This window comes from Sitophilus oryzae, unplaced genomic scaffold (genome assembly GCF_002938485.1).
Source record: "Sitophilus oryzae breed Bouriz unplaced genomic scaffold, Soryzae_2.0 scaffold_179_pilon_pilon, whole genome shotgun sequence".
Classification (NCBI taxonomy): domain Eukaryota; kingdom Metazoa; phylum Arthropoda; class Insecta; order Coleoptera; family Curculionidae; genus Sitophilus; species Sitophilus oryzae.
In genome coordinates this window covers 4,985,384-5,007,699 of record NW_022146501.1, presented here as the reverse complement: position 1 = coordinate 5,007,699, position 22,316 = coordinate 4,985,384, and the positions used below count along the sequence as shown (strand labels likewise).

Genomic DNA, 22,316 nt, shown 5'->3' with positions numbered 1-22,316 from the left:
AGATGCCCAACGCACTATTGCCGGACCCTGTATATGACTTTTCTGTCTGTAGAAAGCTATAACAATTGAAGGAGACTGAGAATCCAACATAAATGAATAATTTGAGATATGATGCTAATTTCCAGTGATATACGCCGATTGACGTCTTCGGAATGCAAATCGTATGCGTTAAAAATTTTATATACTTATACAAAAATACCTCAATTTGTTCTTCTAACCGTATCTATACCGAGAATAATTAGGTATCTTAATAATAAAAACATAAAAAATCAATTCTTTGGAATGCATGTGGTATTTATTCGCCGTTTTCTTACTAAAGAGCCCAATTGCTCCATATCCTTTTATCCGAAGCAGAAAAACAAATATTGTCACACAGCGTGGTTCCTTTTTCATTTAAATTAAACCTCTACATCCTTTCGGGTACTACTACTAGAACGACACCAAAACCTAGTTTATTTACCACGTGTTTGGTATAAAAACAGCATTTCTTCATTTTAAATGAAAAAAAGAATAAGTACTGTGTAATATATTTGAATATTACTTATTGTAGAATAAATGATGAAATCAAATTGTTAGTTTCTAAGTGTAAAATACCTTATTTATATATTAAGGAATGTGGTTTGATAGTTTATAAATATATGTTAAACTTGAGAATAAAGAACTTCACTTCGCAGTTGGCTTTCGTTATATTATTAAATACATCTAAATTAATAAATATATAAATTATAAAATCTAAGTACTTTACACTGACCGACTGCGTCAGTGTAGGAATCAGAATCTGAATCCGAAAAATTATGTTCGTCTTCACCAATCAAAAAATGATTAAAAACTTGTTTATTTGGTACCTTTTCATTCTTCTTATTGCATACTGTGCTGATGTGACCCTTTTGTTTACACTGATGACATATTGCATTCTTGAAGAAACAAGCTGATTGGCAGTGATTGTTTTTCCCACAGTGACAGCACTTGCTTCTTCCTGCCTTGGAACAAACGTTATCTTGAGATTCTTCGCGCCTATTTATGTTGAATTTAGTCGTGGATTTTCCTCTGTGTGATATTTTCAGAACATTTCCAGGTGCAATTAAATCGGAATTTCTTGCCGCTGCTTCTAAATTGAAAGCTATGTCGCATGCCTTTTTATATGTCAGATTCTTCTGTTGAAAAAGTTGTTGTCTTATAACATCGTTTTGCAAGCCGAAAACTAACTGATCCCGTAGCTGAGTTTCCAGATTTGATTCAAAATTGCAATACTTGGATAATTTCTTCAATGCCGCAATGTATGTAGCAATTGTCTCACCACTTTCATGTTTTCTCTATCTGAATTTATACCTTTCTGCTATTTCAGATGGTCTGGGTTGTAGATGATTTTCCATTAATTTAATTAAATCACCGAAAGCCATCTCTTCTGGTAATAGCGGACTACACAAGTCAACCATCAACTCAAATGCTTCATCACCCACTATAGTTATTAAAATTGCAGTTTTTAGATTTTCTTCCACGTTATTTACTTTAAAATATTGGCAGATTCTGGTCACATAAGAACTCGAATTACTTTCACCCACTCTGAATGCTTCTAATTTTCCAATTGACATTTTCTTTAAACTTAATTTCACTTAATAATTTATTTATTGGTTTCGTTTACCGACTGCGCTAGTGTAAAGTACTTAGGATTTATAATTTATATATTTATTAATTTAGATGTATTTAATAATATAACGAAAGCCAACTGCGAAGTGAAGTTCTTTATTCTCAAGTTTTACATATATTTATAAACTATCAAACCACATTCCTTAATATATAAATAAGGTATTTTACACTTAGAAACTAACAATTTGATTTCATCTTTTATTCTACAATAAGTAATATTCAAATATATTACATACTGTAGTTTGTTTTACTGTACTGACAGTAAAACAAATTGTATTTCTATTTATTATTAGAATTCAGTTTGTTTGATTTTAAGACCTTTTGGTCATATTGCAAAACTATAAAGGGCCTTTTTTCTGCCTCCATAATGAAAACCTCCACATATTTTTGCATCATCCTGTATATAATTTTTAGCTAATTTTAAAAATATATAATATAGAATACTTTACACTTACCGTTATACAGGGAGATGCAAAAAGAAATATTTCATAATCATTTTAAGAGGCACACTCAATTTACAATTTTCCTATTTTCTATATGAAAATAGTGAAAGGATTTTTCAATGCAATTTTTATAAGTTATAAATCATAACAAAATAAGAAAACCATGCCAACTAAGTGAAATTAGTCAATAAAGATAAGAATTGGCTATAACTCAGTAATTTTTTGAAAAAAAAATATTATAGCTTATATCGCTGAAAAGCTTAAAAGATGGCGCTTTTTGTGAAGTTGTGGCCAACTATGGTTTCCATTTAAAAAAGCATATGTTTGTGTCATATGTCAAAAATGACAGGCTTTAGAAAAAATCGGAGAACACAAACTCGTTAGGGATGTGATTATCTACAACTTTTATCTGAAAACTTTTTGTCTAAAATAAATTATAATGGAAAAATATTCCTGTGATAACCCTATCACACGTCCCTGGTAAATCTATCAGAAGTGTCTAGCTCCAGCAGGCAACTATTAAGCTTGACCAATCAGGTTGGTTAGCGTGGTTATTTGGAGGGTGTTAATTCATTTGTGTTTGTCAAAAACTCTAATGTGATTGGTTGAGCTTAATAGTTGCCTGCTGGGGCTAGACACAAATAATCTATCGACACTTTTTCAGCAATAAAATATGTCCCACTTATGATATACTCTGAATCAGGAAAGAAGACGATTGCATAATGATATTATTTTGTAGTAAAGACAATCGATTTACCATTTCAAATGTGTTAGAAAGAGTCATTCCCTAATTCGTACATTTACATATATTTCGTATAATTTATGATATTATGCAATCGTCTTCTTTCCTGATTCAGAGTATAGTTACTTTTACTCTCAAAATTTAGCTAGAAGCACTTGGAAGAAAAATATAATAAATCGAAAAAAAAATGAAAACTTTAACCCCCTGTAGCTACGAAGCAAAGCAGAATCAGACCTATGGTGATATGAATGATAAATTTTATTTTTACATGAGGAATATCCCGACGAGAGATGGCACATGTTTTCCGAAACATACTGTAGAGCCTTTTCTTTCTGATTTTCCTTCTAATTACGTCGTCATCAGATTGTATTTTTTATGACACGGTACATCAGCAAATTTAAAATCTTGCGGTCAGTGGATAGTCTGGACATATAGATTAATATACAAAAGATCTAAACAGGTTGAATTTACATTCATCAGTTTCATCAAAAGATGTAATAAAAGTCTAATATTCTGACTAACTGTTTGTTTTTTTATGATACTATATGTGGTTAATTTTTATTCTTTTCGCAGATTTCACACCGAACCCATTCGACGTGAAAGAGGCCAGTTCAATGTGAAAACGGATAGTCACTTTTTGGAACCGGGGTTTATTTCGGTGTACGCTTACGGGTGTGAACCCAGTCTTAGGAGGAGGGAATTTAATGGTGACATAGAGAGGTTAGAGGAGGAAGACGAAGAGATGAGCAGGGAGATGGAGGATATATTTTTGAGAGGTTAGTGAACTGAACTGAAAATGTATATCATCATCATCATCATCATTTCCAGCTTATTCAACCATTTCCAATTATGGTCTAGCGTCCCTCACATATTTAGATAATAATCTCTTTCTAATTGGGTCCATTCTTGGCTATGCGTGGTTATCACTGGAATATTTTTCTAAAAAAACATGTACGCCACTGACTTTTTTTCTCTTGTTAGCAAAATAGTGTAAGCAGTTTAATGCCGATTAAAAGTTGTCTCTTGATATTTTGTCGATTTCGGCCTTCTTGATGAGATAAACGCAATTTTATTAATTTGCCTTGGTCCAAGTCTAATAGACCGAGAGCTTCAGAGCTGGCTACATAAAAAACCTTATCATCGTTACATGGCTAATTTTTTGTGTGAAGTATCCTTTTATCCAAAAAAATCCTTATGGGATTTTCGCCACTGCACTGCAAGAAAAATCTACAAAATAAAATAGTTATTTTTTGTAAACACTTCTGCGTTAAACCTAAACGGACGCTGCTTGTCAGAAGTTGTGTTTACAGTAATAAAAATTTGCCTAACAAAGAAAAAAATGCTTAACGTTTCGGAAAGTTTTCTCTTTCCGTCGTCGGAAGCAAAAAAATTTAAAGAATCAAGAAGAGAGGAAGACGAAGAGATGAGCAGGGAGATGGAGGATATATTTTTGAGAGGTTGTGTTTACAGTAATAAAAAAAAGTCCGTTTAGGTTTAAGTGTTTACAAAAAATAGCTATTTTATTTTGTAGATTTTTCTTGCAGTGCAGTGGCGAAAAACCCATAAGGATTTTTTTGGATAGATGAATCCGCCACATAGGTATAGACATTTTTTAAGTATCCTTTTGTGTAGCCATTGTGAAATAGTCATGTCTGCCAGCGCGATCCCGGGGCTTAAAGCGGGGGCGGCCAGTCGAAAGGGTGAAATTTTGACACAATATTATACACGCATAAATAGGTACAATAGGTACACGAGTTATAATTGCCAAATAGCTTTTATTTATTATTAGGAAACGTGTAAAATTGTTGACAGACATTTTTCTCGTGGCTGAAATGCCGGCAGACAACGCGAAAGAGGCATAGAATTTTGTCAAAAGAAAATCATCGCATACATGCATGTCGGTTGGTGGAATGTCATGTTTATTGTTAATTAATTTAAAAAGCCGTATGCAAAAGGGCAGACAAAAAAATCGTTATTGAAATAATAAAAAAATATATTTATAATATAATCGTATATTATATGATTTATATTTATCTATACCTTTGAATAAGAAGACTAAGGAAGGAGGATATCAAAAATCTTAGGTATACCGCGATGGGCCTCAAATATGGCCGACTTAAATTCCGGTTTATCAGTGTCGTTCTAATTTTATTTAAAAAATGTAAAACTATGATGTAGGGTAGACGTGGGGTAGACTCAATAATTTGTTGTTTTATTTTACGTTGTGAATAAATGTTGGTAGTTATTAAAATTGTTATAAAATATATAATTCTAATAAAAATAGATAAGTTATAATAAGTATTTATTAACACAAACATCCGATACGCTACTGAAGCAGGTAAGTCAAATTAACGTATCTAAATTCTTTGACATCTAATCTTTGACAAGTAATAAATAAAAGCTAATATGCAAGAAAAATATATAATTTAGTTAATTTAAGTGAATTTCATAAATTATCGGTTTACTACACGTATGTATATTATATAGTCACTTACTAGCGAAAAGTTGCTCCATTATTTCACTCAATTTTTGCCGAGATCTACCGCACGCTACACAACCAACTATTTTAGAATCTTTTTCGATAAATCGCGATAGTGTCACTCTTAATTTAAGTTCTGCCACAATTTCCATCTAGATTTACTACCTTTATACAACTATCAGTAGTAGAATAAATAATAAATAACATAAAATAAGCTCCGTAAAGACTGACAAATCCACAAAATTTCAAATCAAATTCAAATGTGTCAAATGAATCGTCAAACAGAACTGTCAAGGATCCCCACCCTAGAGTGCTTTTATGGTGGTTTTTCCGCCCACCATGCATGAATACATGGATAGCATTATGCTCCTTCCTTAGTCTTCTTATTCAAAGATCTATACTTAAATGGATGAGGCGGCCAGCGTTCCCTGTATAAAGCGCTAGAGTAATATCGCGCTTTTGATAACTGTCTGCAGCTGATTGAGCCACGATCTTTTTGTCTACCCTTTTGCATACGGCTTTTAAAATAAATAAATATGACATTTCACTAATCGGCATGCAAATATGCCATAATTTTTTTCATTCTTCAAATTTCATTTTTTAATAATTTTTAAAATTTCATGCCTCTTTCGCGTTGTCTGTCGGCCTTTTAGCGACTAGAAAAATGTCTGCCAACAATTTTCCACGTTTCTTGATAATAAATAGAAGCTATTTTCGCAATTATAACTCATGTATCTTATAATATTTTTAGTGTCAAAATTTAACCCTTTCGATTGGCCGCCCCCGCTTTAAGCCCCGATATCGTGCTGGCAGACATGACTATTTCATAATGGCTACACAAAAGGATACTTCACAAAAAAAATTAGCCATGTAACGATGATAAGGTTTTTTATGTAGCCAGCTCTTAATACCAACCTTTAAAAAAATTTAATATAATTAACTTGCGAAAGTTTTAGATTAGTACTCATTGATTCTTCATCAAAAAATATGAAAAAAAGTTCCTATAAACATGGGTATGAAAATGCATAGTTTTAGAGTTATTGGATGTTAAAACTTTTTAAAATCAGGTTTTTTGTAATTATCCTAAATACCATTATTTTTTTATTTCAAATTACTGTAGATTATTATATATTAGGTAAAATATATAACTTATTAATTTTATCTTTATTTTAATTTTATTAATTGTGATTAATAAAATTGCGTTTGTCTCATCAAGGAGGCCAAATTCGACAAAATATCAAGGATAATTTTTAATTGGCACTAAACGACCTACAAAATTTTGATATTAAAAGAAAAAAAGTCAGTGGCGCACATGCTTTTTTTTGAAAAATATTCCAGTGATAACCCATATGCAAGTCCCTGATGAATTTATCGGCACTTTTTTAGCATGAAAATATTACTTATAGTAACTTTTACCCTCAAAATTTCATTCGAATCACTAAAAGTACTTGGAAGAAAATTATAGTGAATCAAAAGATTATTACAAGTCTTTAACACCCTGCAACTACGAAACAAAGCAGAATCGGACCTATGTTGATATGAAAAATAAATCTTATTTTTACATGAGGAATCTCCACGAGAGATGGCACATGTTTTTTGAAACACCCGGTATATTGGCAATAATTTCTATATAAGGCATGTCTATTCCTTGTTTCGTTGGGGCTTTTATTATCGCCTTAGGATATATCGAGTCGAACTCTTTCTTGAAGTTTATAAACGCTATGGCGAGTGGAAGTTCTTATTTTTTTGATCGATACATACACTAATTAGCACGGCATCTAATCTAATAGTTTCTCTTAGTGTATGTATGTGATTAATAATTGTGCTAAAGCAGCTTCTATAAAGCCTGAATCCTTGTTATCGTTGTTTGGTTTGGTTTGATACTACTTATTTTATTACTTTTTTTCAGGAATAAGGTCCCTTCTTACCAGCTACATGCAAAAGGAACTTCAACCCGCTATTAAAGAAACATTAATGAAAAATATGGGATACACCGTATCCTATGGATAACACAAAACAATATGCATGAATAAATAGAAAGTTTAATGAAATTTTAAGGCCAAGTTATCCATAAAATGTTATGGTTTCGCCTGATAAAGGATCTTTATAGCGATTGCCAGGATTTATTAGATTCAAATGTAAAAAATAAATCTTTTTACAATTCGTCTAGTGATTATAAGATTGTAGTATTTATTAATAAAAAGTTCCTTTGTATAAGGTGTTTTATTTCTAAATATAATTAATTTTAATACGTATATTACATAAATACCGTTTGATAAAAAAAAACAGCGTCAAAGACGGCTGGGGAATGACAATCGATTACGCAATTTTAGCGGTGTCAGTCTCTAGATGTTATACAAAAAATTGACATAAAAGTATTCAAAAATTAAGTATAAGAAATTAATATAAAAATAATAGAGAAATTAAAAAAGGATAGAACGTTTTCAAACACAAAGAAAATCTATTTCCAAAAAATTATCTATTTTCGAATTTTAAACCACACCATTTAAAAATCAAAATAAAATTGAGTTCGGACCTAGCAAATGTCGTTTAGGGAATGACCTCGCCAAAATTATCATCATTTAATGGGAATTGTATTAGAATTTTTTAACTATCAAATTCAAAACCACTTGATCATAAAACTTTTTGATCGTAGACAGTATTAGCATAAATTACTAATAATAATTGAAATTAATTTTTATTTTATTTTATTCAAATAATGTGTTTGAAAATTTTAGCTCCACGAATTTTCTCGACAAAATGGTGAATGCGCGGATTTTACTTTTAACAAAAAATAGAAATAGTCTGGTATTAGAATTTGCTGTGCATCTTCTAACGGCTTATACAGTCTGTCACCGGATTGTCTTTACAAGAGGAAAAACTTTATTATTATTGATATTTTCAGAAAAATGCATTTTTCATAAAAATTTTTGCTTGTTCTAAAATGGTTAATTCCGTAATTCTTTTCCAAATTCCCATACCGTTTTAGAGAAAATTAAAAAAAAAACATGAAAATATGGTTGAGTTTCTGAAGTCCTAAAAATCGAAACTCGTTTCTATGGTAATGTAATTTCGTTTTCATTCTTTGATAGATTGCATATAGATTGTTACTGATAGAATTTTAATTAACGTCATATTTTTTGCTGTTTTAAAATGTTAAAGATGCACAAAATTTATTTAGTTCAATGGTAGGGAAAGGGTGATAATAGTTATCGGAAAATGTAAAATTTTAACAACAGCAAAAAATATGACGGTAATCAAAATTATTAATAAAGTCAAAGAATGAAATCTAAATTATTACCATAGAAACGCGTGTTGATTTTTAGGACTTTTTTTTAAGATTTTTAGGAATTCAACTATGTTTTCAATGTTTTTTTTTTTCATTTTCTCTAAAACGATATGGAAATTTGTAAACTATAAACGGGATTAACTATTTTAGAACAAACAAAAATTTTAATGAAGAATGCATTTTTCTCAAAATGTCAATAATAAAAAAGTTGTTTTTCTTCTTGTAAAGATAATCCGGGGCAATACAGTATATGTATAAAGTCAAAAAAATTATTTATTTTTTTAAATATGAGTAAAATACCTGTGGTAATACAAAATATCACTTAAAACATTTAAGAAACATTTTATACATAAATTACAAGTATCATAAAATGTATAATTTTTTGTCAAATTTTTGACAAAGACATGACTGAACATTTTAAAACCAAAACAAAAACTAATTTCAGTCATAGTTATTTATTATTATAACATTATAAGTTATAACACTTTAGATTATTATAAAATAAAGTTTTTTAATGCAAGAATTTTTTTTGACAAAATGGCGAATGTAAAATATTTACTCTTATTAGTATTTTGGTTATTCAATTAACCGTTAGATGGCACTGGCAGATACATTTTGATATGATTTTTGATCAAAGATTTTGATACACATTTTAATCATTTTGATAGAGATATCCTTGTTCTATCAGGAATTTATAATTAATAATTATTTAAGTTATCAAATTTGGGTATTGTCACAAACTAAATTTGTGGTATTGTTTACTACTAGATGGTTCCAGCAGTATTAATAGTTATACAATAAACTAGTTAGGCGCGTAAATTATATGAGGGGTTGAGTTTCAAAACTCTTCTTATCCATTTTTGGTAATTTTGAGTATAAGTATCTATAGTCTAGTATTGGCAGCCCTGCACAATATTCAGCATCATTTTTGTGGCATAACTCATTCTATCCTGTATAATTTACATGTTAAAGTCGTGCATTTGCACCAAGACTAATTAAGTTGCTGTTCGTTTTTTGCGATTATTGAAAATTAACGAATTTGGATAAAACTAGTTTTGGAACTCAGCCCCTCATATAGTCTATAACTTTGTGACCGGATTATTTCTGGACATAGGCTGGGTATTTTGTAAAACTATTTTTTTACATTATAATTTTAAATTCTTTTTTGGTTTCAAAGTTTTTTATTAGCATTTTTGCTTCCAAACAAAGGCAGGAACAGGGATAGGAGTATTAGACTGAAAACTAAATATTCCGAACCAATAGGCACCTTCCCCGAGCATCCTTCAGGCAGAAATTTACGCTATCGAAAGATGCGTACAACTTATCTTAGATAGAAACTACCGGAAACAAGAAACAACTATCATATCCGATAGTCAAACAGTTTTAAAAGCGACCAACTCAGTAACCATTAATTCGAAGTTGGTCAAAGAATAGCCTAGAGAAGCTGAACAGACTGGGCAAAGAAAATAAAGTCTTTCTACTCTGGGTGCCTGAGTAGAGGTAGATGGCCGATTCTACGCCAGGCGGAGGCGGAGGGAGTGACGTCATCAGCGACGTTATCAGCTAAGAACATGTGCTCACCAAGTGATAGAAGGCAATGAAGAATCAAATGATCTAGCTAGGAAAGGAGCAAACACTCCACTAACTGGACCTGAACCGTTCTGTTTTCCAAGCGGGAACCAACTGAAAGCGGAACTGAAGAATCTGGAAGACTCCATCCGTAACCTGGAATGGGTGTCCTCCAACGGTCTAAGACACTCGAAAAAGCTCATCAGAATTTACGACCGAGAAAAATCAGAGATTTTCCTTGATTTAGGTAAAACCAATGTCTGCTGTCGAACACCCCAACGAACACCCCAGTAGGCCGAAGCTGAGAAACAACGACGAATACAGATTCTGTGGGGAAAATGGGGAAACATCAGAACACCTTATAACTGAGTGCGCCGAGACGACGACCGTTCGTGCCATGAACTTCTTCAGATACTGTTCTGATACTGAGACTGTTGTATGATAAGTTATAACTCAAGAAAGGGGAACACACAATAGATCTGTAAGCTCGGTGTGATTAACTCCTCTCCTAAACATTCTACATTAACAAACTAAATGGATATTTGAGGTGAATTTGCATTGTGGGACCTGGTTGGGCAAGCTCCAGAAATTCCAGAACTCCACTTTTACAATTGAAATTAAAAAGTTCTTCCAATTTTGGACGGTCATAATGGATTAGAACATGAGCTCAGGAATCATAAAACAAACGAATAATAGAAGGCAAATTGATGAGCGTCCCGTGTGCCGACAATGCCGACTCGGACGGCGCAAATGACATTTCCGATCGTGATTTATCGCGGCCGTTTAAGATTCCGGCGACAATCGGCGGCGACTGTGTGGCGCCAGTCTGGCGTAACGCGAGGAAACAATGAGCTGACGTTGCTTACCTTTCGCGCTGACCAGGTACAGTACCGGACAACGATAACGTTCGAGACGACGACGCGACGGTCGTAGGAATCGAAAAAAAAACGTGGCAAAATTCGATACTGCCGCATTTCCGGCGTTAACGTAGGCATTATTTGGTTTGGACTGCAGTTCTTATCTGTTTAAATAAAAATGAAATAAGTTAAAGTAAAAAGCTGTTAAGATGGCCAAAGCGATAACAGCCTATCAAAATAACTCAAAGTTGCATTTATACATGTATTATACAATAGATCGAATAAGATCTGAGAAGCCAAATAAACAGAGCTTTGCATCTCTTAAAAAAGATTTGCATTACAAAATGTGAAATTAAATTATCATTAATACAACAGAATACTAAAATAATACTTGTGTTATATTAATGGCACACAATTTTTCAAACTTTTTGATGGCATCCCAGCGGAACTTTGCCCCAATTTAACCATGTTTGTATCTACACACACCGGAAAAATCTAGGGATATCATTTTATTAAAGTTAAAAATAAATGTTTTGAATAAACAACCACATATTTGTAGGCCGATTCTTTCGACTTCGATTGAAACGAAGTAGTCACACTAGTTATTTCTAAATTTGGGATATTTGCAGAAGTGTTTGTGCATTTTTTGTGAAATGTATAAAAACCACCTAGCATCAATTGTTCGCATTTAACCAGTATTGGCTATGTTATTATGATAACTGACCAGAATTCATTCAAATAACTCTGTTTAGTATTAAACGACATTATGGAGCGTAGACATCTTAACAGAGACGTAATGCTAAGGGCCATGGGTATGCTCGAAGCTGGAATGCGCCAAATCGACGTAGCTAGAGCATTAAATACAACGCAAAGTGTAATATCGCGATGCACTTAGCACGCTACCGTGAAAGTGGTGATGTTGCTGAAAGGCACACAGGGCGACATCGCATTACTACCCTTCAGCAAGATCATTTTTTATAATTAAATGCTCGACGCCGACCAACTCTTACAGCACCAGAGCTTAGTTTAATTCTCCAGGAAACACATAATGTAACCGTTAGTCCTGACACTGTTCGCAATAGATTAAGAGAGGTCAACTTAAGAAGCAGACGCCCCTGGAGAACTCAACCCTTAACGAGAGGAAATCGAGAGGTACGATATTTGTGGGCTCAAGATCATGTTCAGTGGTCGAATGAACAATGGGCCAATGTTCTCTTCACGCATGAGTCACGCTTTGGAATTCATCCGGATTCGAGAAGGCTTAGGGTATGGAGAGAACCGGGAAATCTTATTCGGTTGGATCATGTTCAGGAAGTGCACGCTTATCAAGGTGGAACAGTTATAGTCTGGGGAGGAGTCCAGTTAGGCCGAAAAACCGATCTCGTTTTTCTTGAAAGGTTTCTAACAGGAATCACATATCGTGATTTAATTCTTGAGCCTGTCGTGTTACCATATGCCAATGATTTTGGGAGAAACTTCATTCTCATGCATAACAATGCACGGCCTCATACAGCCAGAGTGGTAAGTGAGTTTATCAATGCTCATCAATTAAACATCTTACCCTGGCCGGCACAATCTCCTGACCTCAACCCCATCGAGCACGTATGGGACGCGGTCCAAAGAAGAATTTTGAGAATGGGTATGCCTCGTGAAACTCGTAGGGATCTGGTTCGGGCCGTCAATGCAGCGTGGCAGGTTGTACCTCAAGAAGAGATCGACAAGCTGATCAGGAGCATGGAGAGACGATGTAGGGCTGTAATGAACAGTAGAGGAGAACATTTTACTTGTAACTTTTCTACGTAAGGAATATACGTAGATAAAAACATATTATTTAAGGCAAATTATTATTGACAAAAATATAAAACTTATAAAAAGCATAGATAAAAGCTATTCTCCAGTCTGAAGAAAAGATGGCGAATAAAAAGTAACGAATACCAATAAATTATAGTATTCTATTTTTTATTATTTAATAGTTTTATTTTCAAAATTAACATGACTAAATTCTTCTAGCCATCTGCATGTTGTTTATTGTTTACAAATTTGGGGGGTTTATGAGTTGTTATTGTTTATGAATTTGCACGCACACAGAGTTAACGGCCGGGAAAGGGGTAGGTAGGTACAGGGACCAGAAATACCGCATAGGCGAGAACAGCGACACTTTGGAACAGGGGGATGACACTTCTTATGGGACAACAAACGATTTTCTAGGAATCTTCCTTACCGATAAATTATTGACAAGAGTGACAGATAAAACCTTGACGTTCTTTCAGTAATTGAGTTCATCTCTTTTTCTTTCTAAAGCGTCCGTTGAAAGGAGACAAAAACCATTTTTGGTGACCCATAATTTGTCATTCGAACACCACTTTTCTCCTTGTCGGGTCGTTGACGTTGACTTGTCGCCATTTTATTTCTTTTGTTTACACGCTGCGGTTTGCTTTGCAAATTTAATACATAAATTATTTAGGCAAATATAGGTTTTTGTTAAAATACCTCGGACTAACGTGTAGGTAAGTGTTGATTAATAATTTTTTTTATCTTAATATGCTCATTGTCATACTCCTGATTTAGGTGAGAGAAAAGGATCATCAAACCAAACTGAATTTTATGTTTTTTTTCATCCCAGGACCGATAGTAAAATATATATTTTATGGATACCTTCCTAAATATCAACGGAAGAAACGGATCATAGTACAAAACAGAAAGGTGATCTTGTTTCTTTCCACTTAGGATATTGAAATTAATATACTGAATATTTGAAATAATCGTCCAGTTGGCTTAAAAATGATGATCGATGACATTTCCCATACCCTGGCAAGCGAAACCTTGGGTCGGCGTTTGCATGTATAGGAGTGAATCGCTATGGCAATCTGGTAAGTCGGAGAGGGCAAAAAATACGAAGTATTTATTACATAACCACTTAATCTGACGCTATATTTCATGCGCTTGGAAAAATACTTGCCTTCTGTCTTTATTCAGTACATCTTATTTTGCTAAGCGTATTGACCATACTCTTCGTACACACGAAAATCTGCACCCAAGACCAGAAATGCCAGCCATAGTATAATTTTACTTTCAAAATTATGATATATATCTTCATTCTTAAGCCATCTACGACGCCGATTTTTTTTTCAGTTTTGTTATATAAATTATTTTGTCTCTTGATCTGTACTTGTAACATTATTCTTTTAATTTTATAATTTTTTTGTGGAGAAATTATATTTCTGTTGTATATTTAATATTGATATTAAACATATCTTTAAAAAAATGTGTATTTTTTGCGTTTTTATGTATGTTATAATTAAAAATAACAAAAGAATTAAAATTTTTATTTTTTTAAACTTCCCGCCATACGTGACAATATAGTCCGTAGTTCCTACAAGCGATATTGGGGGCGCTAGTAGGAGTAGGCAACAGTGTCAAATTTAAACGTCAATTTCACTTTCCAATATTTAATAGGGCTCTTGCACTTTTTGTGGATATGTGTTTTGTGCTTTGGAAACCGGAGCTTTGGTTACAAAATCGCAGTATTTTGTCGCGGTATTTCTCTGGAACGGTCGCTATTGTAACGCGACTAATGCGGAACCGGTAGGTATTCTCATCACACACTAATGCGCATAGTGCACACACAATTTTTTTAAGTATATAGACTTCTGTATTTAGTTCCCCATAAAGGAAGTATTATTATTTCTGTCTATACAACACTCCACTAAAGTGTTACTACTGGAATATAAAACTACTAAGTATAGTGTGGTACTGTCTGATACCATAAACCCTGGTTAAAAATGCTTCGTCGTATATAGCAATAATTTAATCATTCGGCACAGAAACGTAAGATAACCGTAAATTATGCAAAGTGCTTCCGACTGGAACGTAAAGTACCTACCAGAAGCAATTTTCTTGATTAGCCGGAGTACTGGTAATAAGGTAATTTATGTTAACGAACGCACTTATATACGTTACATTACAATGGACGAGAAGTTTCAGCGAAGGCGTGTAATGTCTTCCATATATTTAAGGTTGATATCTCGTTAAATAGCACTTGTCAACGAGCACTTAAAAATTGTACTTGCCTTTTTAATACCTGGGCCCTGATTATAAACCTTTTTAAAAGTCTATTACGTTGTACTTTCGGCTCGGGGGTCGGCTAAAGCGGGTGTGTGGCAGAAGGAAATATACAGGGTGGTCCGAACTGTATTCCGGAAAGTTCCGCAACATGTTTCTGCAGATAAAAATAAGTAAAAAAGTTAGTATAAATGTATGTTCTAAAATGCTTAGTTTCGGAGATACAGGGTGTGGAATTTTCATTTTTATTTCGATTTTTTACAAATAATTTCTGATGTAACGTCAATATTTGGATGAAAATTGGCGTCTGGGAGGTTTTTGACATGAGAAAATTGATTTCGGTGTCAATATGGCTCCTACTTGTAGAGGGCGCCACCTACGTATTTTTTAACTGATTTGAAGAGTAATAACTTGTCCGTACCTGTGTAAAACTAGCTAGCTAAAAAATATACATTTACGACGTTTTTCACGTAAAAAAGGTCTCTTGGTAAAAATCGCTACGAGTTATGGTTCTCGAGATATTTGGAATCGAAATTACTAATACCTGTCATCATTGACATAAATTAAACATGATGTTGACTAATTAGTTACTCGACTAAAATCATAAATTTGAAATGTTTTTGTGCCAAAAGTTCAAAGAAACTGTTTTATCATCATTTTTTCGAAGAAAAATTTATGATTAGTTTAAAAAAGTAAAAAGTTCCCAAATTGCTCATTTCAGTCAAATAACTATCTACTCAACATTATTATTTTTAGTCAATAATGACATGTATTGACTATTTCCATTGTAAATATCTTGAAAACTGTTGCTCGTAGCGATTTTTACCAAGAGACATTTTTTACGTAGAAAATCACTTAAATGTACATTTTTTCACTCAGTAATTTTATACAAGTACGGACAAAAAGTTACTACTCTTCAAAACAGTTAAAACACATGTAGGTGGCGCCCCCTACAAATAGAAGTCATATAGACATCAAAATCAAATTTCTCATGTCAAAAAACTCCCAGACACCAATTTTCATCCAAATATTGACGTTACTTCAGAAATTATTTGTAAAAAATCGAAATAAAAATGAAACTTCTACACCCTGTATCTCCAAAACTAAGCATTTTGGGACATACATTTATATGAACTTTTTTACTTTTTTTATCAGTAAAATATGCTGCCGAAGTTTCCGGAATACAGTTCGGACCACCCTGTATATTACATTTCAGAAATCTGCATAAGGCTTAGACCGATTCTGTTGTGTTAAGCCACACCTAAAATTCCAAACACACGTGCTTTAATTAAGGCTTGATTAAGGTTTACAGAGCTTCAGCATTTGCCATAAAATAGCGAGCAATTTATTACAAAACCATATAAATTATATATCACTGTAATCACAAAACTTCAATCTATTTCCGTATTGTAACGGAATTTTAAATTATGTCTTTATTTTCGAGAAAATTTAGTCGAAACATAAGAAATATTTTGTTGCTGTTTCACCATCAACATCTTAAAAATAAAGAAGTCGTCTAAAAATGTGCTACAATGCGGATATAGTATAATCCTTTATCTTTAATTTCCTTTTTCATTTGTGTAAAAATACCTAGCCAGTTTTACATAAAACGTTAAATGCCGAACGCTTGTTTTGCTACTTATTTGCTCAGTAAAATGGACTCTTAATGATAGAAATATTGAAATAAAAAATAAATGAAATGTGATGCAACACATTTAAGATTTTTGGACTGAATACCCAAGCAGCATTTGGACGTCGGGACAACGTTGTGTCACGCGACCAAACGTCGGGGCACAACGTCGGCACAACCTCGTGCCAACCCTAGTCTGCACTAGTTTGGAGAATAATTTTTGGGTCGAAACGACGTTGGATACCGACGTTGGCTAGAAGCCTAATTTAGTACAAATTGCAACGTTGTTTAAAATCCTAATTCACAGAAATACAAAACTAATATGGCGTGTAAGTCGCGTTTTATCCTATATTGGGATAATTATAGTAAAAATATTATTTTTATGATTTAGTTAGAGACACATGTCAGATGGCAGTGAAGGAAAACAAAATAAAAATATTTAAGTGTGGAGGATGTTTGAAGATCATAATTATTGAAACACTTTAACCGACTCTGTAACTCGTTAGCCAAGGCAAAAAAGTTAAACGCAAACAACTTTATTGATAAATGTATTGTTTCTACTTTGAAAAATACTAATGGGCCTTAAAATTAAAGAAGTTTTAAAAATTTTCTAGAATTTTTTTTTTTTAGTAAAATGGGAATAATTTATTCGCAGTCGAAAAAATTGTTTCCGCGTGTTATTCCGTATGATTAGGGTCAAATATTTCACGTTAATGTATTCAAAAAGCAGGAATTGCTATTTTAGGAACGAAACATTTTCTTATTTAACAACATGGCGGCTTTCACTTTGTTGTTTTGGAGATTAAGATGGGGTAGTTCGAGTAGTCGCATACTGGACTAATAAAGTCGCAGTTCGGCCTTAACAGGTAGTATACTAGTCGCAAGATTGTCTAATTTAGTCATCCTAGAGTCTAGCTTGTGCCGCCCTCTATAATCTAAATAAACGAGGGAGTGGATAAACTATCGGTAATATAATATATGTCGATGTATATTTAAATTTAGTTTTATATGTACCTTTCTTATGTCATTTTAATTAAGTTTTTTTTTATAAAAACAAAAACAGCACTGAACTGTCTGACTGAACCGAACAATGAAGTGAAAATTTAAGATTTAAGGTTATGGTTCAATACAGTTGCAAAAAGGTAGTGACTCGACGTCCTACCAACGTAAGAATAAGAAAATCTAAACAACGTTGGAATTAGTAAAACAGACGACGTTTGCATAACGTTGGAATAGGTCCTGAAACTGACGTCGGAAAACTCTATATTGTCCAACGTTGTAACTACGTTGTCCGAATCACCTAAAGATCACTTAAGTAAAAAAGGTTACAAGACAACGTTTATTCGACGTCGCAGAAGCTTCTACTTTGCTGTAGTACTAGTCCAACGTCGGCACAACGTTATAAAAACGTTTAAATTTATTTTAATACCCAAGGTAGGGAGCTAACTATTTTCTGTAACTAATCCAACGTTGTGTTTAGTAAACATGTGGTCGCAAGTCGTGAAAATGCTACTTGGGTAATATACGTGAGAAAAGAACCGATAGACAGTTGAATGTCTTTTTTAATTATCTCAGTTCAAAGGATAACTTCAATGAGACTTACGATTGCGAAAGTGACATACTTCTATCTACCGTAGTAGAGTTTTTGGATGTTCTTGTCAATAAAAGAGATGGATTTATTATTATTAGCTAATCTGTAGAGGGTGTCCCAATATTCCGTGGACATAGGGACATAGAGCTACTACGTGTATTTGGAATGAAAATAAGTTCATTGGCCACAATGTACCTCTATACAAAAGTGCTTCGTTTGTCCGTTAGAGGGCATCGAACTTTAAAAAAATAGAAACATATTTTAAGAACCGTTATCCCGATTTGAATGAGATTTTGGGTATCTGTTTTGCTAAGTACTTTAACATCTGGCTTTCACAAAAATGAAGAAAAAAGTACGGGAAGGGTAAAAACTACCTTCACCCCTCCATACATTTTAGTATTAATATTTTCCAACTCAAACGATTTTTTTTCGTAGAATGGTCCATCTAGTATACCATATAGCAACCTATATGGAGGCAAATAAAATCTATTATGCTCTAAAGTTGGCGAAAATATGAAATTTTATGTGAGTACCACAAATTATATTTAACAATAAGCTTCCTAAAAAGCTTTAAAAAGTTAATAAATAAACGTTCGGGTTTATTTTTTATTGCTGCCCTCGAACGGACAAACGAAGCACTTTTGTATAATGGTAAAATTATGTTCCATTATCTTATTTTGATTCAAATAATACGTATTTATTCTATGTTCACGTAATATTGGAACTCCCTGTATATTTTGTAGGTCTGCTTTGGAAAAATAAATTCTCCAAGAAAATTTTTTCTCACTTTTTTTTTGTTTCGTAACATTTATGCAAAGTGGCGTTTTGGGAGAAAAGGCACAAATAGACTAAAAATGAAGTAAGTACTAGAGGCACTAGAGGGACCATTTTACGAAAAGAAAATCGGTCGTCGGTTAAGTTGGAAAATATTTATACTAAAATTTATGCAATGGTGGGGGTATTTTTCACCTTTCCCGTACTTTTTCCTGATTTTTGTGAAAGTCAAATGTTAAAGCACATAGAAAAACAAATACCTACACCCAGAATCTAATTCAAGTCGTAATAGCGGTTCTTAAAATATCTGAAAAATGTGTTTATTTTTTTAAAATTTGATGCCCCCTAGCGGACTAATAAACTATGTCCACGGAATATTGGGACACCCTGTATAAAGAAAACTTACATTATATGGGATAGTATTTAAGTATTCAGTAGAAATAATTATTTTTAAGCAGGCAAAATAGGAATAATCAAAACATTATGTCATTAAGCAAATATTAACAAAATATCTTAATGTTAAAATAAATATTAAAAGGATGTGATTCAGAAAGGTTAATCCAAAATAATAAAGATCATACCCTAACATAGTATAGTGATGCTTCCAAAACCAAAGCAGTTACTGGGATAAGATTATTTGGGCCAAAAACTAAATACTCCGAACCAATGGGCACCTACCCCAGCATACAACTTATCTTAGATATGAACTATCGGAAACAAGAAATAACCATCCTATCCGATATTCAAGTAGCCTTAAGAGCGATCAACTGAGTAACCATCAATTCGAAGCTGGTCCAAAAATGCCTAGAGAAGCTGAACAAATTAAGCAAAGAAAATGCTTCAAAAAAAAGTTCTCTTAGAGCTACAAAAGGAGCGAACACTCCACTAACAGGACCAGAACCGTTCTGCTTTCCAAGAATTGAAAACTAACTTACAGCTGAATTCAGGAACCTGGAAGACTCCATCTGTAACTTGGAATGTCCTGTAATCCTCCAACGGTCTAAGACAATCGAAGATATCTCTCAGAACTTACGACCAAAAAAATCAAAGATTTAACTGAGAACAACTTTGATTTAACTAAGAACAATCTTCGAATTGTTACGGGATTAAGTTAATACCTCAGAATCCTCCTATGCTTTTGTAACTATTGTAGAATCTTACATAGGAGATATAGACCACCCTTAGTCTTTTTTCCAGACGAAAGTTCGAGTTGAGTTTTTGTTCCATATTCTAGTTTCCGCCAAGTTAAAATGACAAATCAAAAGTGTTGTTTTAACAAAAATGACTTAAGTAAATCAATCAAAAAATCTGTCACAGTTTGCAGTTTCATTTTCTACGTAGAACTAAATTACACATTCAACATGTTATTTGCTATAGTTACCTAATGTTAATTAATAATGTCATGCTATATTAATAAATCAATTACTACATGAATGAAAACCATTGACGTAGTGAGTTTTTTTGCATTAAACTGTGTTATTGTTCTTTTTCATTAGATAGTGTGTTCAAGTTCTACTGTCTTTGCTTAAGAAATTATTTAGGTACTCCACACCGACTTTTGAAGCAAGTTTCAACAGTTGGTTTATTAATTTATTTATGATTTCAAAACAAAGGAAATAGATAATTACATAGAAACTAAACAAATTAATAGTAAAAAATATTAAGCCGTATTCTAGACAGCTTTTTCAACATTTCTTTTGTTTTGAAAATAATGTACAAAAACACTTAATCTGGTGCTATATATAGAAACATAATTTTTAATTATCACTTATAATTAGAAAAGTTAAACAAACATGTTGTTTAATACGTATTATGTAATATTATTTTACATATTATTTATGTTACATCAAACTGTCACATTATATCTATACAGGGTGGTCTGATCTGTATTCCGGAAACTTCGGCAAAAATATTCTGCAAATAAAAATAAGTAAAAAAGTTCGTATAAATGTATGTCCTAAAATGCTTAGTTTCAGAGATACAGAGTGCAGAAATTTCATTTTTATTTCGATTTTTTCTAAATAATTTCTGAAGTAACGTCAATATTTGGATGAAAATTGGTGTCTGGGAGTTTTTTGACATGAGAAATTTGATTTTGATGTCAATATGACTCCTACTAGTAGAGGGCGCCACCTACATGTGTTTTAACTGTTTTGAAGCGTAATAACTTTTTGTCCGTACCTGTATAAAACTACCAGGTGAAAAAATATGCATCTCTGTGACTTTTTTCGTAAAAAATATCTCTTTGTAAAAATCGCTACGAGCAATCGTTCTGAAGATATTTAGAATGGAAATAGTCAATACATGTCATTATTGACGAAAAATAAACACGTTTAGTAGATAGTTATTTCACTGAAATAATAAATTTGGGAAATTTTTATCTTTTTAAATTAATCATAAATTTTTCTGCAAAAAATGACGATAAAACAGTTTCTGTTGAACTTTTGGCACGAAAACATTTCAAATTTATGATTTCAGTCTAATAACTATTTAGTCAACATGGTTTAATTTATGTCAATGATGACAGGTATTGGTAATTTCGATTCCAAATATCTCGAAAATTATGTAAAAACATTTCTCAAAGTAGGAGTCATATTGATGTCAAAATCAAATTTCTCATGTCAACAAATTCCCATATTTTCACTTATAATATCACAAGAGCTTAAATTATTTTCGGAAATTTTTTTGAGGGTACGAATATTTTGAAAATTATCCCGAGTCGAAGACGAGGGATAATTTTCCTAAAATATTCGTGCCCGAAAGAAAATTTCCAGGAATAATTTAAGCTTGCGTGGTATTCAGTAAGAAAATTTCACACCTAGATTTGAAAAAAAAAATATTAATCCAACATGACATTTTAAAATAATTTCAATTTGTTAAGTTGGCCAAGGTATTGATGTTTTTGACATATTATGTGTTTTGTCATTTTTGTTTGCGATTCTGTTATTAAGCTATTACTAGTTTTAAAACGTCTGTACGTAGAGTAAGAAGTGTATAGCGAAATGTCGCGATTTGGAAAAGTAAACCAACAAGTCATTAAAGAAGAAATTGAAAATATAAAACCAGATAACACCCGAAAATCAAAATCAAGTGTATGGAAACAGTTTGTTGAATTTTGTGATGAAAAGTCGTATAATATTCATGAGTGTATGAGTGTAGTACAGCTGGCTACTATACTGGAGGACTACGCATTTAATATGAAAAAGAAAAATTTTGAAGATTATAAGGAAAGT

General features: G+C 32.6%; 2 protein-coding genes across 3 annotated transcripts in view; one reads left to right on the top strand and one right to left on the bottom strand.

Moving 5' to 3' along the window:
• LOC115882714 overlaps positions 1-7,503 on the top strand; it is a 42,882-nt gene extending 35,379 nt beyond the window's left edge. For both annotated transcript variants that reach the window (XM_030900938.1, XM_030900937.1), the window contains exons 5-6: positions 3,406-3,608; positions 7,221-7,503. In XM_030900938.1, the coding sequence (XP_030756798.1) occupies positions 3,406-3,608; positions 7,221-7,321 (304 nt within the window). In that variant the 3' untranslated portion in view covers positions 7,322-7,503. The remainder of the gene's footprint in view (positions 1-3,405; positions 3,609-7,220) is intronic.
• Positions 1-22,316, bottom strand: part of LOC115882709 (putative serine protease K12H4.7) — a gene marked incomplete in the record, with an annotated part of 747,005 nt that overhangs the window by 62,462 nt on the left and 662,227 nt on the right.